General features: G+C 43.5%; 1 protein-coding gene across 1 annotated transcript; it reads left to right on the top strand.

Annotated features, from left to right (window-relative positions):
* Nucleotides 1-27,316, top strand: GPR37 (G protein-coupled receptor 37). The gene is made up of 2 exons (XM_070423834.1): nt 1-1,863; nt 26,023-27,316. Exons 1-2 carry the CDS (start codon nt 814-816, stop codon nt 26,839-26,841), a joined length of 1,869 nt encoding a protein of 622 aa, XP_070279935.1. The 5' UTR covers nt 1-813; the 3' UTR covers nt 26,842-27,316.

Here is a 27,316-nt window from a genome sequence, read left to right as displayed (position 1 = left end):
GCTGCACCGGCTGTCGCAGCAACAAGCTCCCGTGGCCGCCGGCACCGTCCCCGGAGGAGCAGCGCCCGCCCTCCCCACCCCCTCCACCGAGTCCCTTCTCTGCGGGGACTCGCCACCCAGCAGCCCGCGCCTCCTCCTGGTCAACTTTGAGCAGGAGGAGAAGCAACTTTGACAGTGGCTGCGGGGTTCGAGTCCCGATTCGCCCCGGCAGCTGGGGCCTCGCCAGTCGCCTGGGTTAGGGGGGGGCGAGAGTTTCCTGGGCGCAGCTGGGCAGCGTCTGGCTGTTTTGCAACCTGTTTCCAGCGAGCGGGGAGCGGGCTGGCAGCTACTCGGCAGCAGAAGGAGGTGAACTTCTTCCCCGTCGCTCGCCTCGCCGGCTCCTGGAGCAGCAGCATCGCAAGGATGTGAACAGGCAGAGCGACCGTGACCAAGAAGGCAGTCACCCAAAGGCAGGGAGGAGCGTGGGGCTTCGTCCGGGCTTCTCTCCGTCGCAACATTTAATCCACAGTCCGGTGTCGGTTGCAACTTTTCAAGGTCAGCCACCGGGAGCGGAGAGCCCCTCTCGGAACCTTGGGGACGCGCAGCGCTCGGCTTGGGTTTGGCTGAGAAATGCACCGGACGCCGGACGAGGCAGGATCGTAGCGCCGGAGGGTGGTGACCCCCAAAGCCCACCCCCCAAGCTCCCGGTCAGCTCCCGTCCCCCGCTCGCCGGGCGGGGGTATGTGACATGTGTCTAACTCTCAGCAGCAACTTGGGCAGCAGGTGTCGGTCCTGAGCGGGAGCCGAGGCTGCCGGGCGCACCCTCGCCAAGCCATGCCGGGCAGGAGCGCGCCTCTCGCCCGCACCTCGCGGTGGCTGCTCCTGCTCCAGCTCCTGCTCCTGCTCCTGCTTCTGCTCAAGGTGTCTGCCTCTGCTGCTCGCGGGCCCGCCCCTGCGCCCAGGAACGAAACTTGTCTGGGGGAAAGCTGCTCCCCTGCATGGAACCAGCGTCGCCGCCGGGACGCCTGGGGACCGGGTCCTTCTGCAGGAGACCTTCTGCTCAGCCGCGCGCCCGGGGAGGGGGAGCGGGAAGCAGCGGCGCGCGGGGCGCCCTCGTGGGACCTGCCGGCGGCCCGGGGTGGTGACCCAGGTGCGGGCAGAGGGGCGGAGGCGTCGGCGGCTGAGCCTTCGGGACCTCCAGCCAGACCACCTGGCGCCTGGAGGTGGAGAGGTGCCGGGGATCCGGAGCCCCCTGGACCTTTGGGGAGAGGGAACCCCGCTGGTCTCCAGCTCTTCCTTCAGACCTCGGAGGAAAAGGAGGAGGGTCCTAGAGGCGCTGGCATTTTCGGGCGCAGCCAGGAGCCCGGTGTGAGGACGGAGCCCGGAGCCGGCGACCTTTATTACTGGTCAAGAAGAGCCGGGAGACACCAGGGTTCCCTCCGCGACTCCCCCTCCAAGACGGGCGGTGGACCACTGGGGCACGAAGGGCGGATGATTGCACCCCCCGGAAGGGCGCTGGCTCAGAATGGGTCCTCGGGGGAAGGGGTCCACGAAGGCGAGGATCCCCGCCCGCGAAACAGCACAAACCGGCGCTTGCGACTGAAGAACCCTTTCTACCCGCTGACCCAGGAGTCGTACGGAGCCTACGCGGTCATGTGTTTGTCGGTGGTGATCTTCGGGACCGGCATCATTGGCAACCTGGCGGTGATGTGCATTGTGTGTCATAACTACTACATGCGGAGCATCTCCAACTCCCTCTTGGCCAACCTGGCCTTCTGGGACTTCCTCATCATCTTCTTCTGCCTCCCACTCGTCATCTTTCACGAGCTGACGAAGAAGTGGCTGCTGGAAGATTTCTCCTGCAAGATTGTGCCCTACATCGAGGTAATGCCTTCCAGAGGGTCTGAAACTATTGGCTTCACCCATTTCCGGGTTTTATATCAGGACTGTTGCTCGAGGTACCTACCTGACTGCTTAACCCCTTCACTTTTTCTGTGGGTCCCTCCTTCATTTCTCTTGCCAGTTTATCTATCTATCTATCTATCATCTATCTATCTATCTATCTATCTATCACCTATCATCAGGGGTAGCTTTGTTCACTCACCTTCAAACTCATCTGCTCCCAGATTGTGCAATAATTATGATCTCATAATGTGTAGAATTGTTTTGATTTTAAATTTATTTCCTTGAATATAGTGTCACATATATTTCTGATTTGGCACCAAGCAGAGATCCTAGAGTTAATAAGCGGCCAGTGCATGGTTGTCATGATCAGAATCCAGCAAGAAAAAACTTGTATAATTCATCTTCTAGATTTCCAGGCTCCAAGATGATTTTTCCCCTCAAGAGATTATTGCATTTTTTTTCTTAAATATCAAAATAGGAGTAATATTTTATTCAACAAAGGAAGTCTGCCTTTCTTTGTTTGTCAGTTGGCCTCATGATATATTAATAACCTCCTAAATTAGTTTAAGTGTCTTTGGCTGTCTGCCATGCTGTACCATCTAAACTCTCATATCATTTCTTGTTTCTTTCTGTTTCCTTCTCAATTTCTCAATACTTTCATTTATTTTGTATGAATGAGCGTAAGCAAAAATAGCACTTTGGCCATCCGGGGACAGAATTTATTTAACATTCTCAAAGTATATATGTTTGCCATTTGCCATTGGCTATTTTAAGGGATTGACTCTAAAACTAGATGATTTTTTAAAGAAGAGGGCCATATAATAGGTCCTAAACTTTGGAAACAAAATTTTTTTCTGCGTAAAATTTGACTGTTTCACCCTACAGCTAGTGTCCTGCACTGTTATTATGGCAGTTGGAATGTGCTCTTTAAATGGCCTCTCTTTAAACACCAGCTCTTGGAAGGAGCCCAAGTGTTTTGCTGCCAGTTGTGTCTTTAGCCAGCTGGCCCTTGATTTCCTCCATTCATACTGCTTGTTTCATTTATGGAAGCAGAAGAAGGGAAACTGTAAATATTCCAGAGCCCCTGATCCCGTCTGGCACCAGGGCCAGTGACACTATGTTCAACATTGTCCCAGGGCCTAAGGCTAGGGGATAAGTACACAGAAACAGTACCTACTTAGAAGGACCAAGACAAGAGACAGTAAATAAGACCCTGTGTTATCCTGGCAGGGATCAGATGCAGAATCAGGCCGTGCTTGCTAAATCAGCTGTTCCTACTTTACCAGGATCCAGGATTTCTCTTGTTGCCAAGCTCCAAGGAACTCTGAAATATCCAGTTTATTTGGTAGACCATTCAATGTTGAATTGCAGAGAGGTAGTTGAATTTATGTTGGTGAATATGTGTCTACCAATTGCCTTTTCAAGGTCAATTTCAACTTAAAATTTCTTTTGTTTAAGAATGTAGAAGAAATGAAAATATGTAAAGAAGAGGCAACAGTAAACTATAAAATAAACAAGAGAGTTACTCCAATAAAAGGCATATGTATTGGACATGGAGAAACCTGTATCATTAGAGGAAAAAGCAATAAAGAGGACAGAAAAAAAGAAACTGGTGAAAGAAACATTTTTACCAAAGTTCTTGAAAAAAAAAAAAACTTTAAAAGTAAAGAATTCCATCTGAATTCACACAAAAATTGGTTGTTAATGAGACCTATAAATTGTGAGCGATGGTATTTATTAAGTATGGGTTTTCATTTTCATTCTAATTCTAAGAAGTTTTAAAAAATATCTCCTGTGATTTCATTTGTATTTCATCTTCCAATTTAATTCTCTGCTCCTTAAGAATACTTGTTTTTACCTCTTATTATTAACACTAGTGGCCCGGTGCATGGATTCGTGCACATGGAAATTAATTAGAAGAAATATTTTAATATCGCTATTTGCCCTTTCTCTGTAATAGAAATGTCAACAAAAACAACCAAATTCATGATCAAAACACACACGTGCAGTTGGGGCCAGTGGAAGCTTTATATGTATTGCACATGTGCAAGCCAACGTTTATTTCTAAATTGCCAGTGCTGGTCATATGTACTGGCCAGTTGGTTGGTCAGACAGATGTAGGGTCAGAAACTTAGCCTTTTATATATAAAGACTAGAGGTCTGATGCACGAAGATTCATGTAAGAATAGGCCTTCCCTCCCCTGGCTGCCGGCACTGGCTTCCCTCTGGCACTCAAGACGTGGGCTGCTTTGCTCCTGCCACTGCCAGGCACCTGGGACCGGGGCTGCTTTGCTCTGGCCACTGCCGCCACCCACCGGGGGCATGCTTTGCGCCTGATGTGTGTCCGCTGGGGTGGGGGCATGCTCTGAGCTGCGCCGTGGCCGCTGGGGCTGGGGGTGGCACCCAGTCCCCTCCCACCCATCTGCGTGCACAGCTCCTCCTGAGCGGTCCTGATACAGCCTCCTCCTGAGTGGTCGTGATGCCTGGCTAATTTGCATATTACCTGATTATATATATAGATGGTTATTTTTTGGTCTCTATTTTTTCTTCTTTATAGACCTACTTAAAAAAAGTTATTGGTACCAGGCTTTATTTTCCCTGGAGAAGCAAAGGTTTGTGGGGAAAAAGATTTACTAATTTTTTAATTGAAAAATTAGACTATAATATATATTTTTACTGTTAAACTATGAGTGAAAATCTCAGTCTTTAATCTAAAATGTAGAATGTGTTCTCTACATTCCTACCTGATCTTATTTCTCTGAAATAATTTTATAATGTTTTATCATGCTTAGTGAAAATAATTACAGACAGTCCTCTCGACATATGTCGTTTCATGGTTATGTCGCCATCTCCCATTTATTTATTAAAAAAAAAAGTTCCGTCATTTCGACATATGTACATATGTGCTTTATGTTTTTTATTATTTATTTACCACAAGTAAAGGTCAGGAATTGTTATCTTTCTTTTAAATTTTTTTACTCTTTCACTTCATTACTGCTGTGTATGTGCTCCATGTGAGTGATGTAGGTGCTTATGTAGATGGGTTCTGACTTACGTGAAAATCATGCTATGTTGCACCGTAGGAACAGATCTCCCACTTAACCCAAGGACCTATTGTATTGGACTACTAACAGCTTCGTAATTCCTGATTATGACAATAAATAGAGTCCAAAACCCAAAATAAAGCATTTCTGCCTCCAGGAGGCACTGTTATTTTCACAGAAGTCACAGAGATTTATTTAGAGCCTGTTCCATGTCAGGTTTCCCCCAAAATAGACCCTAATGTGGGAATTCGTTTGCAGGAAGTATGTTGGGTACACACTCAAGTTCAACACGTAGTAGGGAATGAAGCATGCGGGCCTGGGCAAAAGGAGAAGTTGAACTGTGATGCAGATGCCACAACGACCACAGGGAGCTCTAGGTCTGAGGTGGCCCTGCCAAGATATCCTGAACTGAGGCCTGAGGGCCCACACTTTATGTCTCCTAATGGACCAGTCATTGGATACAAGTGGCTCCCAGAAAGGGGGCACAACCTTGAGCTGAGTGGATCTCTTTGGTCAAGGGCAATTTCTAAAGAGGGATGCATTTAAAAGCCATCAACCACCAGTAGTACCAGTGGTTGGGTGAATCAGCACTTTATTAGGGCAGCAATCTGGGTGGGGAACCACAGCCTTCACCACAGTAGCTTTTGAATTATCATGTTAAATTGTAATCAGATGGCATTTTAATCCAACTCCTTGATCTTAAAGATGAAACATGAGATTCAGAGAAAAGAAATGACCACCCTAAGTATATATACCTACTCAATGGCAATCAGATTCTTTGTCTCAACATTTGATGTTGATGTTTACTATTAGACTAACATCTTTGAGGCAAAAGGGTTCCTGGAGTACATTCATTTTTATTTCTGTTCTTTGGCATCTTTAAAAAGTATTTCTATATCCAATAGATGATAATAAAATAATAGACATCAATTGGTATACGATAGCATTTATAGCTTCTTATATTATTACCAGAGGCCCGATGCACGAAAATCGTGCAAGAGTAGGCCATCCTTCCCCCGGCTGCCGGTACCAGCTTCCCTCTGGCACCCAGGACCCAGGATTCCCTTGCAGCCCCTGCTTCATCTGGAAGGTCGTCCAGAAGGACATCCGGTCTAATTAGCATATTATGCTTTTATTATTTTAGAAGTTTCATCTTGTTTCTCATAAATGGACAATAAGGTTCTATAGTTGTTAGCTCATTAAATTTTTTTGAAATTGCAATAACCCTAGACAACTGCACTTTAAAAAAATAATTATTTTCATGATCAAATAAAGTTCTATAAGTTATATTTTATGTTTTTAAAATCACAAAGTGTTTTAGATTAGTGAAGAACATTACAACTGTAAACAATTGAAGGTTTAAAGAAATCAAACATTTGTTTAAACTTTCTCCAAAGCCGGTCTCTTCCCAATCATTTTCCTCTTGACCACAAGACTTATAAAAATGATTTGAGATTGTATCTCCTTTTATTATCTAGCTTTTGCTTTTTCTTCATTTATATTTATTTTATTTGTTTGCTATTTTCCTTTCTTTCTTTTTTTTTATCACATACCCTCTTATTTATTTACAATGTATGCTTTACCATTTTTTTCTGTTTTCAGGCTATTTTTAATATTTCTCATTTTAAAATTTTATCCATAATTTATTTTTATTGAGGTATTATTGACTAAAACATTATATTAGTTTCAGGTATACAACATAATGATTTGATATTTATATACATTGTAAAATAATCATCACAACAGGTCTAGTTAATACTTCTCACCTTACATAGTTACCAATATTTTCTTGTGATGAGAACTTTTAATATTTACTTTCTTAGCATCTTTCAAATATGTGATACAGTACTATTACCTATTATAATCATGCTGTGCATTACATCCATAATTCATTTATTTTATAACTGGAAGTTTGAACCTTTGACCCCCTTTAATCATCTCTTCCACCCTGCACCTTACTCCTGCCTGTGGCACCCGTCAATCAGTTTATGACTTGGTTTTTTTAATTTTGGGTTTTTTGTTTTGTTTTGATTCCATATATAAGTGTAGTCATGCAGTATTTGTCTTTCTGTGTGACTTATTTCACTTAGCATGCCCTTGAGACCCATCCATGCTGTTGCATATGGAAAGATTTTATTATTTTTTATGCCTGAATAATATTCCATTGTATGTATGTGTGTGTGTGTGTGTGTGTGTGTGTGTGTGTGTGATATATATATCATGTCTTCTTTATTCATTTAGCTGTCAATGGATACTTAGGTTGTTTCCATTATCTTGGCAATTGAATGCTGCAATAAACATGAGGGTGTATATATCTTTTCAATTTATTACTTTAGTTTTCTTTAGATAATTTCCCAGAAGTGGAATTGCTAGATCATATGGTAGTTCTATTTTAAAGTGTTTGAGGAACCTCCATACTGTTTTCCATAGTAACAATTCATTTTGATTGATCTTTACAAATCTCCTCTTTTGCATTATTTTCATTTTTTTTACCACAGTTTTTATTATTTTTTTATTTTCTGCAATGCGAGGATTAGCATAATCTTAAGGAGGTAGTGGAATTTTGGGGAGAGTTGGGTTTGTATAGAAAAATAGGAGACATTACTTCAGCAGAAATTATAGATCTTTGCAATTTGCATTCAACTCTTCTTTTTATTTCGATTTGTTGACATAGGCTTGAGGAGAACACCCAATCTCCAGGATCTATCACTATAAAGTTTTATCATATTTAATATTGCTTTGAGTGGAAATATACTGGGAACACTTGTAGTTGCTAACTTCTTCCTTTTCTTAATCCTCACTGGAGAATATTTTTTCCATTGATTTTTTTTTTTTTTAGAGAGAGAGTGGAAGGAGGGAGGAAGGGGGAGAGAGAATGAGAGAGAGAAACATGGATATGAGAGAGACACATCGATTGGTTACCTCCAGAACATGCCCAGACTGGGGCCTCAGGGATTGAACCTACAACCCAGGTATTTTTCCTTGACCAGATATCAAACCCAAGACCCTTCGGAACTCAGGCCAATGCTCTAACCATTGTCAATGCTGGCCAGGACTAACTGCTTCCTTTTTATTCCAGGATTATGATGCTTTGTGGCTTAGTGATAAGTCCCATAAGGACCAAGGGCAGATGGAGTGGTATGAAAGGAAAATAGGAGAGAAGGCATCCTAACATACGCATTATTTTAAACTGGTTTATGAGATAGTCATCAGACAAAAACGATACTCAAATCAAAATTTATATGTGGAGAGAGAGAAAGGGGGAAAGATAGAACTAGAGTTAGGGATTGAGATAGAGACAGAGATGAGATAGAGATAGAGCTAGAGATATAGAGATAGAAAGAGAGAGAGACAGAGACAGAGACAGAGATGGAATAGAGGTCTGGGTTACAGTAGAAGAAAGGCAGAGGAGTTTCCTATCACACCATCTAACAAATGGTTAAAGCCAATATTCAGGCATTGAATGTGGCAAGTGAAATAGCTCTGCTCATTACTTGATGGAAGCCAACCAGAGTCCATGTATCCTCTGATACAGATCCACTGCTAAATATTTATTTTTTTGGACCTTAATGGGAGGTTTTGAATTATATAGACTCTTTAGTTTAAAGAAGTCACACCTTCACAGTGTGTGGTAGGGCAGAAGACATCAAATAGTTCTAAGGTAATTCCAGCTCTAACTGTATTTTTTATTTTTACTTGGATATAGATTCCTGCGTGAGGGTGGAAAATGAATAAAGGGAATGCATTTCATCAGGGTCTCTGGACTAAAAATGATTTGTGAAAGGTCTAGAATCTCTTGGGATGAAAAGAGCCAGTTTCTCCCAGTGGCTTTAGAAATACTGGTTTTAAAGTAAATGAAACAAATGGCTCTTTCATTGCTTTAAAGATTGTAGTTAGCACCGACGGGTAAGAAAGGAAGGTACTGAAAGCAGAAGATGATGGTACTACACAGGTAGGCAATTCTTCACAGGTTTCCCTTGAGTCCCTACATTCATGTAATAGCACATTGATCTTGACAGATGGTAAATTTGCTTGAGTGTTGGATTAGGCATTAGGTATTCTAATGGACTTTTAAGTGGAAACATACAGTTTTATGAGCAATTTGAAAGTTACTAATATTCTCAAGGAAAATAGACTCAGTGTGTGAGAATGATGCTTAAAAAATATTTAATGCTTCCCATTAATCTCTTTATAATTATTTTCTGCATACCTATGCAAATGAAAATATTTAGCTGATAACTCCTGCAGAAAGGAAAAAAAAAATGCTATAGAGTATGCTCTTATTTATAATTCCATTCATGAACAGTGTATGGTGAAGTTTACTGAATTTGGGTTCCATGTAAGAAATAAAAGCTTTATGATATTCAAATGTGAAAGTCAAATAATTTTTTCAACTGTTGATTGTAAGAAGAATGTCATACTTTTCTACAGCTTGTCAATGAGGTACAAACAGGAAAATGATTTTTCTTTATCTCCCTTCTAGAAATATTAGTTGGCATTCAGTTTTGAAGGATTATATATAGAACAGCAGCACCCAATAACTGACTAAAGAACAGTTTGAATAATTCATTTTCTATCATCCCTTTCTATATATGTCATCATTCATTCATTTATTCACTATACATTCATTCATCAAATATTTATTGGGCTTCTTTTTTTCTATGATAGACACTATGTTAGGAGGGGACTGGAGTGGAAGGGGGAGGGGAAGAGCTGAAAAGTGTCCAGCGATGACTAACATAGATGAGTCACTGCTACTAATGTTATGGGAAAGTAAAATAATGTCTTCCCACGTGATGAAAACTATAATAAAGGTTTAAACAAGGTGTTATGGAAGTTCACGAAAGGCCATGGAATAGGTCAGCTCACAATTGTACCTGGTTATGATCAAAGACAAATTAAAGTGAAAACTGTGCTCCCTCTAATTCTTTTTGAATAATTTTTTTTACAGTTAGTCTTCATAAATGCCATACATCCTAGATCTGTGGTGAAAAGTTACATCAATGAAAATATTTTAACTCTTGTATTCTTATTTTTTCAACCTTTCCTGGCATAGGAGAGCTATAAGAATAATTGGCAAAATTATTTAATTGATATGACAGTCTTAGAAATTTTCTTTATAAAACAGAGTTATTCTAAATATTCTTGAATATTTAATTATTATTTAGAATATAATTTCTGAGATAACCATCCTTAGTAACCATACTAGAGGCTCGGTGCACAAAAATTTGTGCACTCGGCGGGGGGGGGGGGGGGAGGGGAGGGGGTCCTTCAGCCCGGTCGGTTCCCCCTCGCAGTCTGGGACCCCTCGGGGGATGACCACCTGCTGGCTTAGGCCTGCTCCCTGGGGGATTGGGCCTAAGCTGGCAATCAGACGTCCCTCTGGCAGCCCGGCAGCCCTCAGGGGATGTCCACTTGCCAGGGGGGAGCAGACCTAAGCTGTAGTCGGACATCCTTAGCGCTGCTGAGGAGGCAGGAGAGGCTCCCACCACCACCTCTGTACTGGCAGCCATCAGCCTGGCTTGTGGCTGAGCAGAGCTCCTCCCATGTGAGAGCTCCCTGACCACCAGAGGGCAGCTCCTGCATTGAGCGTCTGCCCCCTGGTGGTCAGTGTGTGTCATAGTGATCAGTCATTCCCAGTCATTCTGCTGTTAGGGTCAGTTTGCATATTACCCTTTTACTATATAGGATAGAGGCCTGGTGCACGGGTGGGGGCCAGCTGGTTTGCCCTAAAGGGTGTCCCGGATCAGGATGGGGGTCCCGCTGGCATGCCTGGCCAGCCTGAGTGAGGGGCTGATGGCTGTTTGCAGCTGGTCACACCCCCTTCAGGGTAGGGGTCCCCACTGGGGTGCCTGGTGAGTCTGGGTGAGGGACTGAGGGCCGTTTTCAGGCTGGCTGGCGACCGAAGCTCCCAGCCTCTCCTTTTTTTCTTTTTTTTTTTCATTCTGGGATTTATTTACCTTCTATAATTGAAACTTTGTTGTCGTCACTGGAGCTGAGAGCCGGGCTCCTGCTCGCTCCAGCTCTGAGACCACGGCCTGCTGAAAGCAGGTATCTGGGGTTTGTTTAGCTTCTATAATTGAAACTTTGTTGCTTTCGGAGCTCAGAGCTGGGCCACATCAGGCGGGGAACCTTGGCTTCCTCCATCACTGGAGCAAGCAAGCCTCCTGCTCGCTTCGGCTGCGTGGCTGCCGACCGCCATCTTGGTTGGGTTAATTTGCATATCTCGCTGATTAGCCAATGGTAGGCATAGCGAAGGTATGGCCAATTACCATGTTTGTCTATTATCAGACAGGATAGGACATTAATTAAATCAAATTTTAAAATTTTATTTAAATGACTAGCTTATGTAGCAATGTAATAATAGTACATTAAATTGAGTCCCTTCCTTCTGAAAATCTTAATGGCATACCTATTATTTAATTTGACCTTAGAGAACCTAGGAAGAAAGCCTGACTAGTGAGATATTTTAGACCCTGTCATTGAGTGGTGGGAAGGAGAACATGAAGAATGCTTTTCTAAGAATTGGATTAATCTCTCAAGCACACAGTCAGAGTGAGGACTTATCCTGAGTTCCTGAGGGCTGTCAAGTGTTAAGGTATCTGTTTACAAAGCATCCTTCAAGAGAAAAGAGGAATTGAATATGTCTGCAAAAGCAAAATAGATCTGAGCTTATGTCTAGCCAAGGTGGAGTAGGTGTGGGTCTACCTTGTCCTTGGCCCTTAGGCTGCCTGGTTCTTGATAGAATGCTTCCACCTCTAATAGCTCTTCCTGTGTGCTGCATCTCTATTCAACAGCGTTATGTCGGCCACATAGGGATCTGTGTTTGGGATGTGGACTGTGGGGAGACAGATGGACGGGCTGCTGTGCAATGAGGTTTGTCTCTGTCACTGCACTTCTTCTCTCATCCCCAGGGTTCCTCCTGTCCTTTTACTTCCTAAGAATTGACCTGCCAATGTCCCATAATTAACTCAACTTTATTGCCAAGACTAACTCTTAAGTATCCTAATTAGAATGGTAGTCTTTGTGCCAGAAGAGATGATCTCATCTAAAATTTCAAGGTGGAGAGGAGAAAGGGATCGCAGCAACCTCAACTATGGGGTCTTTCCATTGGCAAAGTAGGTATACTTTCCATTAAGCCCAGAATATAATCATAGTACCAGGCTTATTCTTGAGACAGAATATTATTAGTTTGTGAATTTATAGTAGTTTTCAGTGTTACTTGTCAGCACATTTGAGTGGTTCATAGCATTAATGAGGCTAAGGTCATTGATTTGACCTCTGCCTGGAGTGATTCGTTTTTATTACATCTATGACTGTGCTTAGGGCCACCCTTTTACTCCCTCCTCATCATTTTCTACTTTCTGCCTTTCCTCCTACTTTTACTATCTTCTCCTTGGGGCAAATCACTCCCATATAGGAAAAACATTCTGTTAATCAATTCACAACAAGTTGTGAGATTAAGAGATATTTGTCTTTTATAAGAGGTTTGACTGAGCATGAGTACTACTTCTGAATAGACTACCAAGAAAATTTACAGAGAAATTTTGTCTTCAAATATGGTTTATCAATATCTTCAAATCATAATTACACAAGCACAAGTGGAGGAGGCCAGCTCTAATTTTGTTTTCAGTGTAGGTTCGCCATCATGCAAATCAATGTCATTAGATAGAGGGAAAACATTTGTTACTTATTCTTTAGAAACTCATCAGAATCCCAGGGTAAAAAAAACCCCTGAAATTCTAGGTAACTTGATGATTGATTAGAAATATCATAATAATACCAAGCATTGAAAACTGGACTGTGGGTTGGGGTAAATATTATGTTTTGAAATGAATATGGAATATATAACTCCCTTAAGACCTGTTGTTTTCAATAGATGGCTTTTTCATCTTAGGACCCATGATATTAACCTTGCTTCATTTGCATTTTTATACTAATGAGCATTTGATTATACTTATAATTAAATCACAACGTTTTAGACGAGTTACAGTAAATATCTTTTTTTTACTACAAAGAAATATACTGTTACAAAAACCAGAAGTCACAATTGGTAAGACACCTTATGTCAAGGTGCGACTATAATGGTAAAGAAAGATTTGCAGAATCAAGACAAGTTTGGGGGTAATATATTGGCTTTTAAATAGTCTCAATTGTTTTTAAAATAAGCAAGAGCATTTTACCAGGCATAAGCAAGACAGAGAAAGGTGGAGAATGAGGCAGTAATGACAGTTAATGCCTTCAAAATATTTTTCCCCGTGACATTGAGATCATGTATAGGTGAAATGGATTGGGCACCACTGAGATAAATGGACATTTAGGAGATGTGGGTGTGTTAGATGGAATCTCAGTGGTGCTGGTAAAAGGAGAGTGGCCGTGAAGAGCTCTATTTCCTTTCAGAGATCTGTGCTGCTGGGAGGGGTGAGGCACATCACGCCCACTCACTCTGTGTGCTTCGGAAACGCTAGTGGAAGTGTGTCACTGCCATAGGATCATGATTTGCACGCGCTCGGAAATAAAGACCTTTAGAGAAAGGCCATCTCGTTCAAAGCTGTCTGATAAACAGTGGCTCTGAAAAACACGCTGTCCCCACTGGTGCTCAGGGCAGTGTCTCTTCCTGGGGAAGTTGCCCTAAAGTGCCGAAAGGAACAGGATTATGGAACATGCAGGAGGAAGCCAAAGGCATATGAGCTGCAGCCATTTAGAGTTTTCAAAGGAACAGCCCTACCCTGTGCTCCTCCTGCTTCTTTTCCTGACTGATTGTTAGGCCTGTAACTACGGACTCATAATAGATAATCATTCATGGCCCAAATGAATGGGTTTCCTTAACAATAATGCCCTTGTTTGCAGAGTTACTTGTAAACAAAGGATAGCACAGAAATAGATGCACTTAAACATCTTTTTGAGGTAAAATATGTTAGGCTAGAGTACAATTGTCATGAGTTTGGTTAGAAATTTCCCTATTTTATAAAAATCAGTGTATTCCAGTAGCTTTGCTGTACTTAAAGCATGTAGATTTAATTTTACATGAAAGAAATTTTGCTTAGAAGTACATTGGTCTAGCCTTGCTGGTGTGATTCAGTTGTTGAGCATCGTCCTATGAACCAGGAGGTCACGGTTCGATTCCCGGTCAGGGCACATGCCTAGGGTGCAGGCTCGATCCCCAATAGGGGTCATGTAGGAGGCAGCCTATCAATAATTCTCTCTCACCATTGATGTTTATATCTCTCTCTCCCTCTCCCTTTTTCTCTGAAATCAATAAAAATACATATATATATTTAAAATAACTACATTGGTCTATTTTATCTCATTAGAGTTATCACTAATTTCTATGAAAAGGTTTAGTAAAAGATACTCTTTATGTGATTAAGAATGGGACCTCATGTGATCTGTGTTTCTGTTTCACAGCTTCCTCTCATTCATAATACTTTCTTCTTTTTAAAATATTTTTAATTCTCACATGAAGACATGCTTTTATTGATTTTAGAGAGATAGTAAGGGAGAGGGGGAGAGAGAGAGAGAGAGAGAGAGAGAGAGAGAGAAAGAGAGAAACATTGATGTGAGAGAGAAACATTAATCTGTTGCCTCCAGCATGCACTCGACTTGGTATTTAACCTACCCTGGGTATGTGCCCTGACCAGGAATTGAACCCATGACCCTTTGGTACACTGGACGATACTCCAGCCAACTGAACCACACCAGCCAGAGCCACAGTGCTTTCTTATGTGTCTGCAGTAAGCTTCTGAGAAATGGAGCAACAGCTAACACAGGATCTTCATCGGTGAATGTCTTTCATAAAGTGTGTGCTCTTTGTTCATATCTTTTTGAATGAACAGGGATTTAATGTAGCACCAGGTGATTATGGTGGACCAGGTTATCTCATGATGGGGAGTTTGTCTGGCATTAGAAACCTCACCAATTGGCAAGGCCATTTGACACAGGAGCTGCCGCCGTCCCACCGGAGAGCTCAGCTCTCGACTTTCCCTGCACCTGTGGGTGCCTTGAAGCCCCCAAGCCTCCCTGCTCCGATGCTGACCTGGCAGGGGCGGGGGGGAACATTACTGTTGTGACTCTGGGATAGAACACCTCTGTTTGAAAGAAAGATTTTAGAGTTGTTTATTTTGATTCTTCTTCTTTTTTTTTTTTTGTATTTCCTCTTTTTTTTTAATTAAATTTTTATTGTTCAGATTATTACATTAGTTACTCTTTTTTCCCACCATAACTCCCCTCCACCCAGTTCCAACCCCACCCTCTGCCCTCACTCCCCACCCACTGTCCTCATCCATAGGTGCACGATTGTTGTCTAATCTCTTCACTCACCCCCACACCCCTTTCCCCCACCCCGCCAAGAATAGTCAGTCCATTCCCTTTCTATGTCCCTGATTCTATTACAATCACCAGTTCATCAGATTATTTATTCACTTGATTTTTAGATTCACTTGTTGATAGATGTGTATTTGTTGTTCATAATTTGTATCTTTACCTTTTCCTTCTTCTTCCTCTTCTTACAGGATACCTTTCAGCATTTCATATAATACTGGTTTGGTGGTGATGAACTCCTTTAGTTTTTTCTTATCTGTGAAGCTCTTTATCTGACCTTCACTTCTGAATGATAGCTTTGCTGGATAAAGTAGTCTTGGTTGTAGGTTCTTGGTATTCATCACTTTGAATATTTCTTGCCATTCCCTTCTGGCCTGCAAAGTTTCTGTTGAGAAATCAGCTGACAATCGTATGGGTACTCCCTTGTAGGTAACTGATTTTCTTTCTCTTGCTGCTTTTAGGATTCTCTCTTTGTCTTTTGCTCTTGGCATTTTAATTATGATGTGTCTTGGTGTGGTCCTCTTTGGATTCCTTTTGTTTGGGGTTCTCTGCGCTTCCTGGACTTGGAAGTCTATTCCTTTCACCAGGTAGGGGAAGTTTTCTGTCATTATTTCTTCAAATAGGTTTTCAATATCTTGCTCTCTCTCATCTTCTGGCACCCCTATAATTCGGATGTTGGTACGTTTGAAGCTGTCCCAGAGGCTCCTTACACTATCTTCATATTTTCGGATTCTTTTTTCATTTTGCTTTTCCGGTTGGGTGTTTTTTGCTTCTTCGTATTTCAAATCTTTGACTTGATCCTTGCGACCCTCTGGTCTGCTGTTGGGAGTCTGTATAATATTCTTTATTTCAGTCAGTGTATGCTTAATTTCTAGTTGGTCCTTTATCACAACATCGAGGGTCTCATTAGATTTCTTGAGGATCTCACTACATTTATCGGCGGTCTTACCAGTCTTTTCGAGGGCTTCTAAACAGTTCTTTAAAGACCTTAAAAGTGTGGTTTTGAACTCTATATCCAACAGTTTGCTTTCCTCCAATTCTGTCATTTGTGTCCTGTTTCTTTGTCTCGGCATTTTTTTATGCTTCGCTGTGTCGATAGAGTGCCTTTCTGTGCTAAGTGTCCCAATTACCTAAGGTAGACACTCTTGGTGCACCCCCTTGTGGGCTTTGTGCACAGTCTTGTTGTGGTTAAGCCTTGATTGTTGTAGTTATCACTGTGAGGAATTGACCTCCAGGTCAATTGGCTGTGAGAATCAGCTGTGTCTGCGGTGGGAGAACTTCTGTGCTGGAGACACCCCTCTGGGGCTAGACTTGCTTCAATGGGGCTTTGGTGCTCACTGAGTCTGCCTCCTGAGTGTGTCTTTTATGGTTCCACGGAGCTTAAAGCTGGATGGTCCCACTCTGACCTCTGGGCTTCCTGGCTCCTGGATCTCTAGGGAGGTGCTAATCTAGCCTTTGCCTGAGGCTATCCAGCAAAAGCCTCCCTGCAGGGCTTGGGCGGGGCGGGTCCCACGGGATCAACAGGGCGGGGTTAGCAATTATGGCTGCTCTCAGTCTTGCCCTCAGAGGCTCTGCTTCTCAGTGTCCCAGTAGTCGCTGCAAGCCCCACGGAGAGAAAGCTGCCCTAGGGTTCTGAGCGATGCCAGACAGTCCCGCTTCTCCCGTATGAGTCTGGGTCCTTAGAGACTCGCCCGGAACTGGAGCTCAGAGCCTGAGACTCCCTCCCGATTGAAAACAACCACGCCCTCAGCCTCCAGCCCGCTCCACATGCACTCCGAACTTTAGTATTTTACTTCAGCACTGCGCCTCCTCTGAGCCTCGGTATGCTTTTCTCTTTCCTCCTAGTTGTAGAGCATCCACTCAGCCAGCTTTCCTGTGGTTCTGGATGATGTCCGTTCCGTCTTTTAGTTGTATTTTTGAAGTGGTTGTTCGAGGCAGCAAACTCCCGTGTTTACCTATGCCGCCATCTTGGTTTTATTTTGATTCTTCTTGTTTCTGTGTTTTGATGCCAATCCCCTGAAAATGCTCAATATCTTAGTTTCCCCTGTAGTTAAACATTTCTACTTCCAGTTTTCCTCTGACGTTGAGGCTCAAAATTAATAGCTTTGTCTATTCAAAGTGTTTACAGTTCTGCTTTTGTGGATGTTAATTATTCCTCCCATTGCAGTTTAATTAATACGAGATTGCATCTTACTCATTTCATCTCTCAGGATGTTGCTTCAAAGAACTAACCATCTAAGCTAGTGCTTAACAGCTTCACTCCCAAGAGCATATCTCATGGTGATATTGAATTTTAGCAATCAGATATGGTCATTAAATGCAGAAGATCCAGTATCCATGATACAGTTTTATAATTATATATAATTGCACCATTCATCTTGGTAGAATTTCTAATGAGCTGTATGTAAACAAGTATATTTAAAAATTGTGATAGAAATATTTTCATGTTACCCCAACATTTAGCAGTTTTAATTACGTGGATACATTTCATATCTGAGTAAGCAGAAATTAGCCCATTATCCATTATCCAAGTGATTTTTATCAATTAATATCTGAGGAATGCAGTTTATTCTTTACAGATGTTTAAAGCTTTCTGTGAATGTTTTGGGAAAGTACTGAGCAGGGACTTTGTACCTTTATGGTTCTCTCACATCATAAAATTGAGTGCATACGTGAATTTATGGGAAAAAATATGTGAAGTAAAAACACTGCAGGCAGTGATAGCAGGAGGGAGCAGATAGACATCTAGGACTGGCATTGGGCTGAGGTTGCTGTGGCAACTGCTTTGTAAGTGCTGTCTGCATTTGGGGCAGCATTTTCCTTAGAGCAGCGGTTCTCAACCTGTGGGTCGCAACCCCTTTGGCAATCGAATGACCCTTTCACAGGGGTCGCCTAAGACCATCCTGCATATCAGATTTTTACATTATGATTCATAACAGTAGCAACATTACAGTTAAGTAGCAAGGAAAATAATTTTATGGTTGGGTCACAACATGAGGAACTGTATTTAAAGGGCCAGAAGATTGAGAACCACTGCCTTAGAGGCTCCTCTAACAATCTCTCTGGAGCTCTTGTGACCTTCCTGGACAGTTCACCCTCTTTCCGCTGGATCTTGATGACAGAGAATACAATCAGAGAAGTCCAATTTGAAAACAAGAAGCTGGAAGCAGGAGCTTCCTGAAATTAGACTATGAAAATTGGGGAAATTGGGGAAATCGAGGTTCTCTCAACCAATGAGGCATCAAGAGTATTACAGATCAGACATGTCAGGTTCTGACTCGGAACTACAACTTTTGGGAACGTGGCTGTAGAACTGAGCATCTTCAAATGGAAACAGTGGAGAAGAGTTGCTGAACAAAACGTTGGAGCGCATGTAAATCTTGCTTAAAATGTGTCCTGGTTTTTGTTATGTGAGATGAAATACACACAACCCAAGGAAGCCCTGTTTTGCTTTTCGAAGCAATGAACATCTTCTAAGTAAGAGTGAATGTGTAGCCCAGCTAATGATATCTAGGAGAGGCCATCAAACGCACCAGTCTTAATGTATGTCCACCCACATTTATTTGTTATTACTTCTCAAGAAATGCTTTGCCACTGACGTGTGGTTAGGTATGCAAATGCTAGCTAGCTCTTGTGATAATTGCTCCAGATTTTAAATCTCTAGATTTAAAATTAGGGAGAGTAATTGGAAAGAAGATGCTATCCCGGGTGCGTTCTTTGTAAGTAATGACAGAAAACTACCAAGAAAATAGATGTTTTGAGCCTCTGAGAGATTGCCTCTCTTTAGAATCGCTGGTATTTTTATTTCACCAAGCTATTCTTTTCATAGAAATGTTATTCCAAATTTAGAAAGAGTGCACAGCAGCTTTGTAGCTTTGTCTTTGTGGACTGAGTCTTGATATAGAGTGACAGGGAAACGTGCAGACACATCTGCATTAGTGAAGTCCCACAGAAAGCCATGCTGAGGATTTGTGCATATTTGATAATTTGGGAATTTTTGTTTTGTTCTACATTTTTATAGGAAAATGAATCAAAATATTTCAAAAGCTAAAATGTAAATGAAAAGTTTCAAAAAACTCTAACATAGAATTTCTGCAATTTCTACATAATATTGTTTGATTGTAGACTTTCAGAAAATGCCAAGTCCTTCTCAGATTTCCATTCAAATGTGACAATTTACTGATGTTAAAAATATATAATCTGATCATAGACAGTGGCACAGTGTAGATCTCAATTTTGTTGTTGTTAATCCTCACTTGAGGATATTTTCCCACTGATTTTTAGGGAGAGTGGGAGAGAGAGGGAAAGACAGAGAGGAAGATCAATGTGAGAGAAACACAAGGGGTGGTTTGGTTGCCTCCTGCACGCACCCTGATCAGGGCCGGGGCCAGGGAGGAGCCTGAAACCAAGGTACTAGTATGTGCCCTTGACCGAAATCGAACCTGGGACCCTTTGGTCTGCAGGCCGATACTCTATCCACTGAGCCAAACTGGGTAGGGCTAGACGTCAATTTTAAAAATTGCTAAAAGCTCAAAACAAATTTCCATCAAGGTGAACTTATTAATTTGAGGGTTAATTTTTAAAACATGAATATAAAGATGACTTCATTAGTCATATTAGATTGCTATTTCTTATATTGTTTATGGAATACTTTCTTTTGTTAAATAGGAATTGTGGTTATAAACTCCATCAAGACCTCTTGTTCTGCACTGACCTAGACCATTGTTAGTCATATTAGTTCTTCATTTTTGCTTTTCGCAGAGTTAAACCCCTCATTATATCTCATTTCCAGACTGTCCTCACCACTAGGAGAACAGTCAGGGGATGGGTCCAATGTCCTTACTTTCCATATTAGAAGTGGTAGACACTGACTAATGTGTAGAGTGTAAGAAGAGGAGAGACAACTTGATGCTGGAACTCTCAAAATCCAGACGGCTTGCTGGATGCTGGAGCTGCAGGAGGAGACCATGACTTCTGCCCAACATCGTGTATGAGACTGAAAGCCGGGGTCTCTCTCGGAGCAAGGACTTCCGCCACCCGGTCGTCACCAAAACTGAGGTCATCTGGAAGTCATGGATGGCTTCTCTCCGTCTGGAACAAGAGAGATTGAGGAAACACCACAAAGATTTTCTGCTGAGCACGTGACTGCACGGGCAGATGCAGAACGTGTTTGGGAAAGAACTGAATTATTCTTGGAATCTGTGTCAGAGGAAATTTGATTTGTTAGTTCGCAGGCCTGCCAACATAATCCTGCAGATCTTCTCTTTTCTTAATTGGAATGACATTGGGCAGCTATCAAAAACCTGTAAATAATTCCCCAAGATGTGTAACAGTGAAGAATTCTGGGGGAAATGTAGAACTTTACAGAAGAAAAATATGCTTTTGCCACAAAGATGATAGGTATAATCATTTATAAGAAGCTGCTGGCTTTCACCAAAATGTAGCCCAACAGAAGATCACACAGAGAAGACAGGTGACATTTTTCTAAACTTTACTGAAGTTACTAAAAAAAAAAAAAAAAAGGATTTAACTGAACTTTCATGTAACAGTTACTACCATTAAGACCTTGCCTGTAGCTGAGACCACAGGCAAGCAATTATCTGGTGGGTATTTGTTGGTAATTTGTTTAAGAAAAATCCTCTTGACTCTGAATATTGTTCCGAAAATAAACTTATTTTCTGTCAAAAAAAAAAAAAATCCACAAGGCAAGTTGCCATCGTTCTGGGGGAGAGTGACAGCTTGAGTGCAGTATGTAAACAACTCATGTTTTGAGTGCTAAAATTGTTATCACAAATGGCTTCCCTTTTGTCAACATGATCCCTTTGAGTTCTAAAAAATTAGATATTTACATAATCTATATGTAGTCCTTGCCAAGGCATGACCTATAGCTGTGCTCCTTACACATTTCCACTAGCGGAGGGCAAAGTGAATGCATATGCCCAGGTGCCAAAGCATTCCATCTATGTAGGGAGTTTTCTTTTGGTCTCCTGTTTTCTCTTCATCCTTATGAATAGTTTACCTTCTATTTATTGTCCTTGATTAAATATATAAATAATGGCCACATTTATTTATTTATTTTTAAATAATCCTTTATTGTTGAAAGTATTGCATATGTCCCCCATTGACCCCCACCAGCCTGTCCTCGTCCCCCCCACCCTTGCCCTCACTGCCCCATTGTCTGTGGCCATGGACCATGCATATATGCATACAAGGTTCTTGGTTGATTACCTCCCACACACCCACCCTCCCACACCTTCCCTCCAAGATTCCACACTGTGTTCCCTGCTTCCATGTCTGTGGACCCGCTCTGTTCATCAGTTTATTTTGTTAGATTCCACTTATGAGTGAGATCATGTGATACTTGTTTTTCTCTGACTGACGTATTTCACTTAGCATGATACTCACCAGGATTAATGACCACATTTATTAAACACTAGAGGCCTGGTGCACAAAAATTTGTGCACTCGTGGGGGAGAGGGGGTCCCTCAGCCTGTCCTGTGCCCTCTCGCAGTCTGGGACCCCTCAGGAGATAATGACCTGCTGGTTTAGGCCTGCTCCCAGGTGGCAGAGGGAAGGCCCAATCCCTACGTGCAGCCCCTGGTCAGGCTCAGAGCAGGGCCGATGGGGGAGTTGGGGCGCTGCCTTGTCATGCACAGAGCAGGGCGGATCAGGAGGTTGTGATGCCACCCCTAGTCACGCTCAAGGTATGGCCGATTGGGGGGTTGGGGCACCGCCCCATGTCACACTCAAGGCAGGGTCGATGGGGAGGTTGCGGTGCCACCCTCTGTCATGTACAGAGCAGGGCCAATCAGGGGGTTGGGGCACTGCCCCCTGTCATGCACAGAGCAGGGCCCATCAGGGGTTTTGGGGCTCCGTACCCTGTCACACACAGAGCAGGGCTGATCAGCTCCCCCCTGTCATGCACAGAGCAGGGCCCATCAGGGGGTTGAGGAGCTCCCCCCTGTCACTCACAGAGTAGGGCCGATAGGGGAGTTGGGGCACCGCCCCCTGTCACACACAGAGCAGAGTGGATCAGGGGGTTGGGGCGCCACCCTCTATCACCCACAGAGCAGGGCCGATCAGGGAGTTGGGGCACCGCAACTGTCACACTCAGGGCAGGGCAGATGGGGAGGTTATGGCTCTACCCCGTCACACACAGAGCAGGGCCCATGGGGGGGCGGGGGTTGGGGCTCCGCCCTCTATCACCCACAGAGCAGGGCTTATCAGGGGGTTGGGGCACTGTACCCTGTCACACACAGAGCCGCAGGGCGATCAGGGGGTTTGGGCGCTGCCCCCTGTCATGCTGATCCAGGTGCCAGGAGGCATATTACCCTTTTACTATATAGAATAGAGGCCTGGTGCACGGATGGGGGCCGGCTGGTTTGCCCTGAAGGGTGTCCTGGATCAGGGTGGGGGTCCCCACTGGGGTGCTTGGCCAGTCTGGCTGAGGGGCTGAGGGCCGTTTTCAGGCTGGCGGGTGACTGAAGCTCCCAACCGCTCCTTTTTTTCTTTTTCTTTTTTAAATTCTGGGCCAGCTTTAGCTCTGAGGCCTCGGCTGCCGAAAGCAGGTTTCTGGCCTTTGTTTACCTTCTGTATTTGATACAATGTTGCGGTTTGGCTGGCTGAAGCCCAGCTGACTAACACAGGTTTCTGGGGTTTTGTTTAGCTTCTATATTTGTAACATAGTTGCTTAGAGTTGCAGCTGAGAGGCCGGCAAGTCAGGCAGGGAACGTTGGAGTCCGCAGTCACTGGAGCAAGCAAGCCTCCCTGTTTGCTTCAGTGCATGGCTGCTGGCCGCCATCTTGGCTGGCAGTTAATTTGCATATCACCCTGATTAGCCAATGGGAATGGTAGCGGAGGTATGGCTAATTACCATGTTTCTCTTTTATTAGATAGGATTAAATCACTTCCATTTCCCCCAAACTGGTTGAATAAATTTGATGCCCCAGATGGTCACTGTGAGAACCGGCTTCCCCCTTCTTGCTTGACTATGGCCTACTTGAGTGAAAAAACTGCTTCTTATTCCTTTCTATATTCCCCAATGTCTGGCCGAGCACTGGGCATAGAGTCTTATTAATAAATGTGTGCTTGTGTTTAATGTATGCCTGTGTCCCCTATTAGAGTATATGTATGATGCTCAATAAATATTTCATATAGAATATTGGATGATAGTATGTTTACACTAGAAACATGTATTTTTAATCTTGTAAAAACCTCTGTGTGAAAAAAATATATACATGTTTTTGGTTCTTAACTTTCAACTTGACTTATTGTGATGTCTAGACCATATGGGTGTAAGAGCAGTTCCTCTTTGAATATAGTGCTCTATGTAGTCAGCATCAGAGTTTTCAGATCTGAAGTTTTCCTGTGGCTCCGTATTTAGACATTCTATCTGGTTTCTTCTTGTTTTTTTTCATGCTTATTTTTTATATCTCCTATTTTCTTTGACATCCCCTCATTATTCATATTTCTTTAAATTTGATGAGCATATTTATTTCATGATAATTGTACTTATGTCTGATTCCATAATTTTTTTCCTTTGGCACATGAGCTCAGAGTGGCGGATTGTTTCTTGCATATTGTGATTTTTATTATTTATTTATTTTTAAATATGTATTTATTGATTTTAGAGAGAGAAGGGAGAGGGAGAGAGGAGAAAAAGAAAACATCCATTGATTGCCTCCCATACACACCCCAACCAGGGACCAAACCAGGGACCAAACCACAACCTGGGTCTGTGCCCTGACCGGAATTGAACCAGTGACCTTATAGTGCATGGGACTAGTTCAACCAACTGAGCCACACCAACCAGGGCCATATTGTGATTTTTATTTTTATTTTTTATTTATTTATTTTTTAAAATATATTTTATTAATTTTTTACAGAGAGGAAGGGAGAGAGATAGAGAGTTTGAAACATCGATGAGAGAGAAACATCGATCAGCTGCCTCTTGCACACTCCCCACTGGGGATGTGGCCGCAACCCAGGTACATGCCCTTGACCGGAATCGAACCCGGGACCCTTCAGTCTGCAGGCCGACGCTCTATCCACTGAGCCAAACCAGTTTTGGCCATATTGTGATTTTTAATTATGCGTTCACGTTCCCTGAAATTTTATCTGTGTGATTTCTTTGAGGCCTGGTTTTAAAGTGACTTCATGCTCACTTTTCCAGTGCCTGGGACCATTTTAAACCGAATTGTGGGTTTCTCTGAGCCGTGTAGCTGGTGTGATTTCTGGCTCTAGTCCAGCATCAATTCAGGCTTCTGGTTGGAATTTTCCCTTCCCCTTCAACTCCCCAATTCATCTAGATCCAAACCCTAAAACCCAGACAAGCTCCTCCACTATCTCGCTTGTTTTTTTTCTCTTTATAATCATGAAAATGTCACTATTCGGGGCTTTCCAAATTCACAAGGAATCTTTGACCTAATCTCCATCACAGTGGCCACAGTTTTGTTTACTACCTATGTACTTAGGCACCTGGACCCATCCTTCTAGCTTAAATGACTTGGAAATCTCGTCAGGATTAGCAGATGCGTCTAGGGCAAACGTGCAGCATGGGGTGGGGGTAGGGGTTGGAGTCCGTGGGTGGAGGGGGATGGGGGGGAGTTTACTGACCTGTTTGAAGTTTGTTTTCTCTTTGATGATGACCTCTAGAGACTTTCCCTTTTTTGTTTCCCATAGATATATGCAAAAAATAATATTAAAATACTTTCATTTATATTTAGGAGAAATTGGAAGAGATCTCTACTCTTATCCAATAGAGATCTCTATTGGAAACAATAGCTCTTGTATATCTGCTGTGTATAAGGCATGCTAATGACCCTCACACTAGAAAACATGGCCATCCTCTTTACTAATGACAATGGGAAACACTCAGTGATCCTTACTCCTTCTCCAGCCCATCTGGTGGCAGGCATTTCCATGATGACTGAAATTATTGGGGGGGGTCTCTGTGTTCTTATCCTACGTAATAAAAGCCTAATATGCTAAGTGTCTGACAGTTCATTTGACTGGCTGCTATGACACTCACTGACCACCAGGGGGCAGACATTCTGACCGGTAGGTTAGCTTGCTCCTGGGGTCCGGCGGATCAGGAGTGGATGAGACAGAACAGACACACCCTGGAGCCCTCCCCGGCCCCAATCATGCACCGTTGGGGTCTCTGGTCCCAGCCTGCTCCCTCCCTGTCCAGCCGGCCAGTAGCTATGATGTGCACTGACTACCAGTAGCAGATGTTCAATGCAGGAGCTGCAGCTCTTGGGTGACACAACCCGGAACCAGAGAGGAGGGAGGCTGATTCCTCACAATTCCTCTCATACTCTGGGGCCCCTGGGGGGCGCGGTGTTGGAGAGCCAGTTTCAGCCCGATCCCTGCAGGCCAGGGTGAGGGACCCTACCTGCCAGAGGGCCCCTGCTCACTCTGCAGATGCCTTTTGAGCCTGTCCAGGTGTGGCAGACCGGGGAGAGATGGCGGAAGGTTGGCTCCAGTGCATGTCCAGCCCATCTCCCCAAGTTCTGCCATGCTGGCCACCACCTGGGACCACCTGCGTTAGTCCCTGCACCGGAAGGACTAATTAATTTACTTTCAATGTGCATGAATCCATGCACCAGGACACTAGTCTACAATAAAATGGTGTTGCACTAAATGATCTTTACAGATCCTTCCAGATCTAAAGTTTTTTGACCCTATGGCCCTGAACCACTACATTTTCCCCCCTCATTTTCGTTTTTCCTTCTTACAGTGATATCACCCCTATTCTGTGTTCCTCCCACAGGTTGCTTCGCTGGGAGTCACGACCTTCACCTTATGTGCTCTGTGTATAGACCGCTTCCGGGCGGCCACCAACGTGCAGATGTACTATGAGATGATCGAGAACTGTTCTTCCACCACCGCCAAGCTGGCTGTCATATGGGTGGGCGCGCTCCTGTTGGCGCTTCCCGAGGTGGTCCTTCGCCAGCTGAGCAAGGAGGACCTGGGCTTCAGCGGCCGCGCCCCCGCGGAACGCTGTGTCATCAAGATCTCCCCCGACCTGCCGGACACCATCTACGTCCTAGCCCTCACCTACGACGGCGCGAGGCTCTGGTGGTACTTCGGCTGCTACTTCTGTTTGCCCACGCTGTTCACCATCACCTGCTCCTTGGTGACGGCGCGGAAAATCCGCCAGGCGGAGAAAGCCTGCACCCGCGGGAACAAGCGGCAGATCCAGCTCGAGAGCCAGATGAACTGCACGGTGGTGGCGCTGACCATCTTGTACGGCTTCTGCATCATCCCCGAGAACATCTACAACATCGTGACCGCCTACATGGCCACCGGGGTTTCCCAGCAGACCATGGACCTGCTGCACATCATCAGCCAGTTCCTGCTGTTCTTCAAGTCCTGCGTCACCCCGGTCATCCTCTTCTGCCTGTGCAGACCCTTCAGCCGGGCCTTCCTCGAGTGCTGCTGCTGCTGCTGCGAGGAGTGCGCGCACAAGTCCTCCGCGGCCGCCAGCGACGACAACGACAACGAGTACACCACCGAGCTGGAGCTGTCCCCGTTCAGCACCATCCGCCGCGAGATGTCCACCTTCGCCTCTGTCGGAACTCACTGCTGAAGGACGCTGGGTCTGGTCTGATTATTTTTATTTTATTTTTTATTTTCCTACCCTGGGAAAGTTTTTACTTCCTATTTTTTTCCTGACCGGGAAAGAAATGCAGACAAAAAGAGAGAGAACTATTAACTACTGTAGAACTGATTTTGCAAATTAATATTTGTGCTTGGAAAAGAAAAAAGGTTTATATTTAGTTATTGAAGAAGTCCGAGGAGGCCAATAGTTTTAGATAATTTTATCTGGTATGGTGCTAATATTTTCTTTGGGAAAAAGAAAAAAGTTCTCGCACCCTAATGAATTGCTAATTTTCCTTCTTTTCAAAATATAATCGCTGTACCTTGATGATAGCCATGTGATTTTGTAGGTTACATTATGTTTGAGTTGTAATTGAAAGTATATTGTACATATATCATGAGATGATTTGTAGATAAGAGACATTCACAAAGTAGCACCAAATAAATGACACTTTATTCTTTAA

The sequence above is a fragment of the Myotis yumanensis genome, unplaced genomic scaffold (genome assembly GCF_028538775.1).
Source record: "Myotis yumanensis isolate MYYU_CA2020_CCGP unplaced genomic scaffold, mMyoYum1.0.hap1 SCAF_9, whole genome shotgun sequence".
NCBI classification, from domain to species: domain Eukaryota; kingdom Metazoa; phylum Chordata; class Mammalia; order Chiroptera; family Vespertilionidae; genus Myotis; species Myotis yumanensis.
Note: the sequence above shows the minus strand (reverse complement) of the source record. Positions and strands in the feature narration are given on the sequence as shown.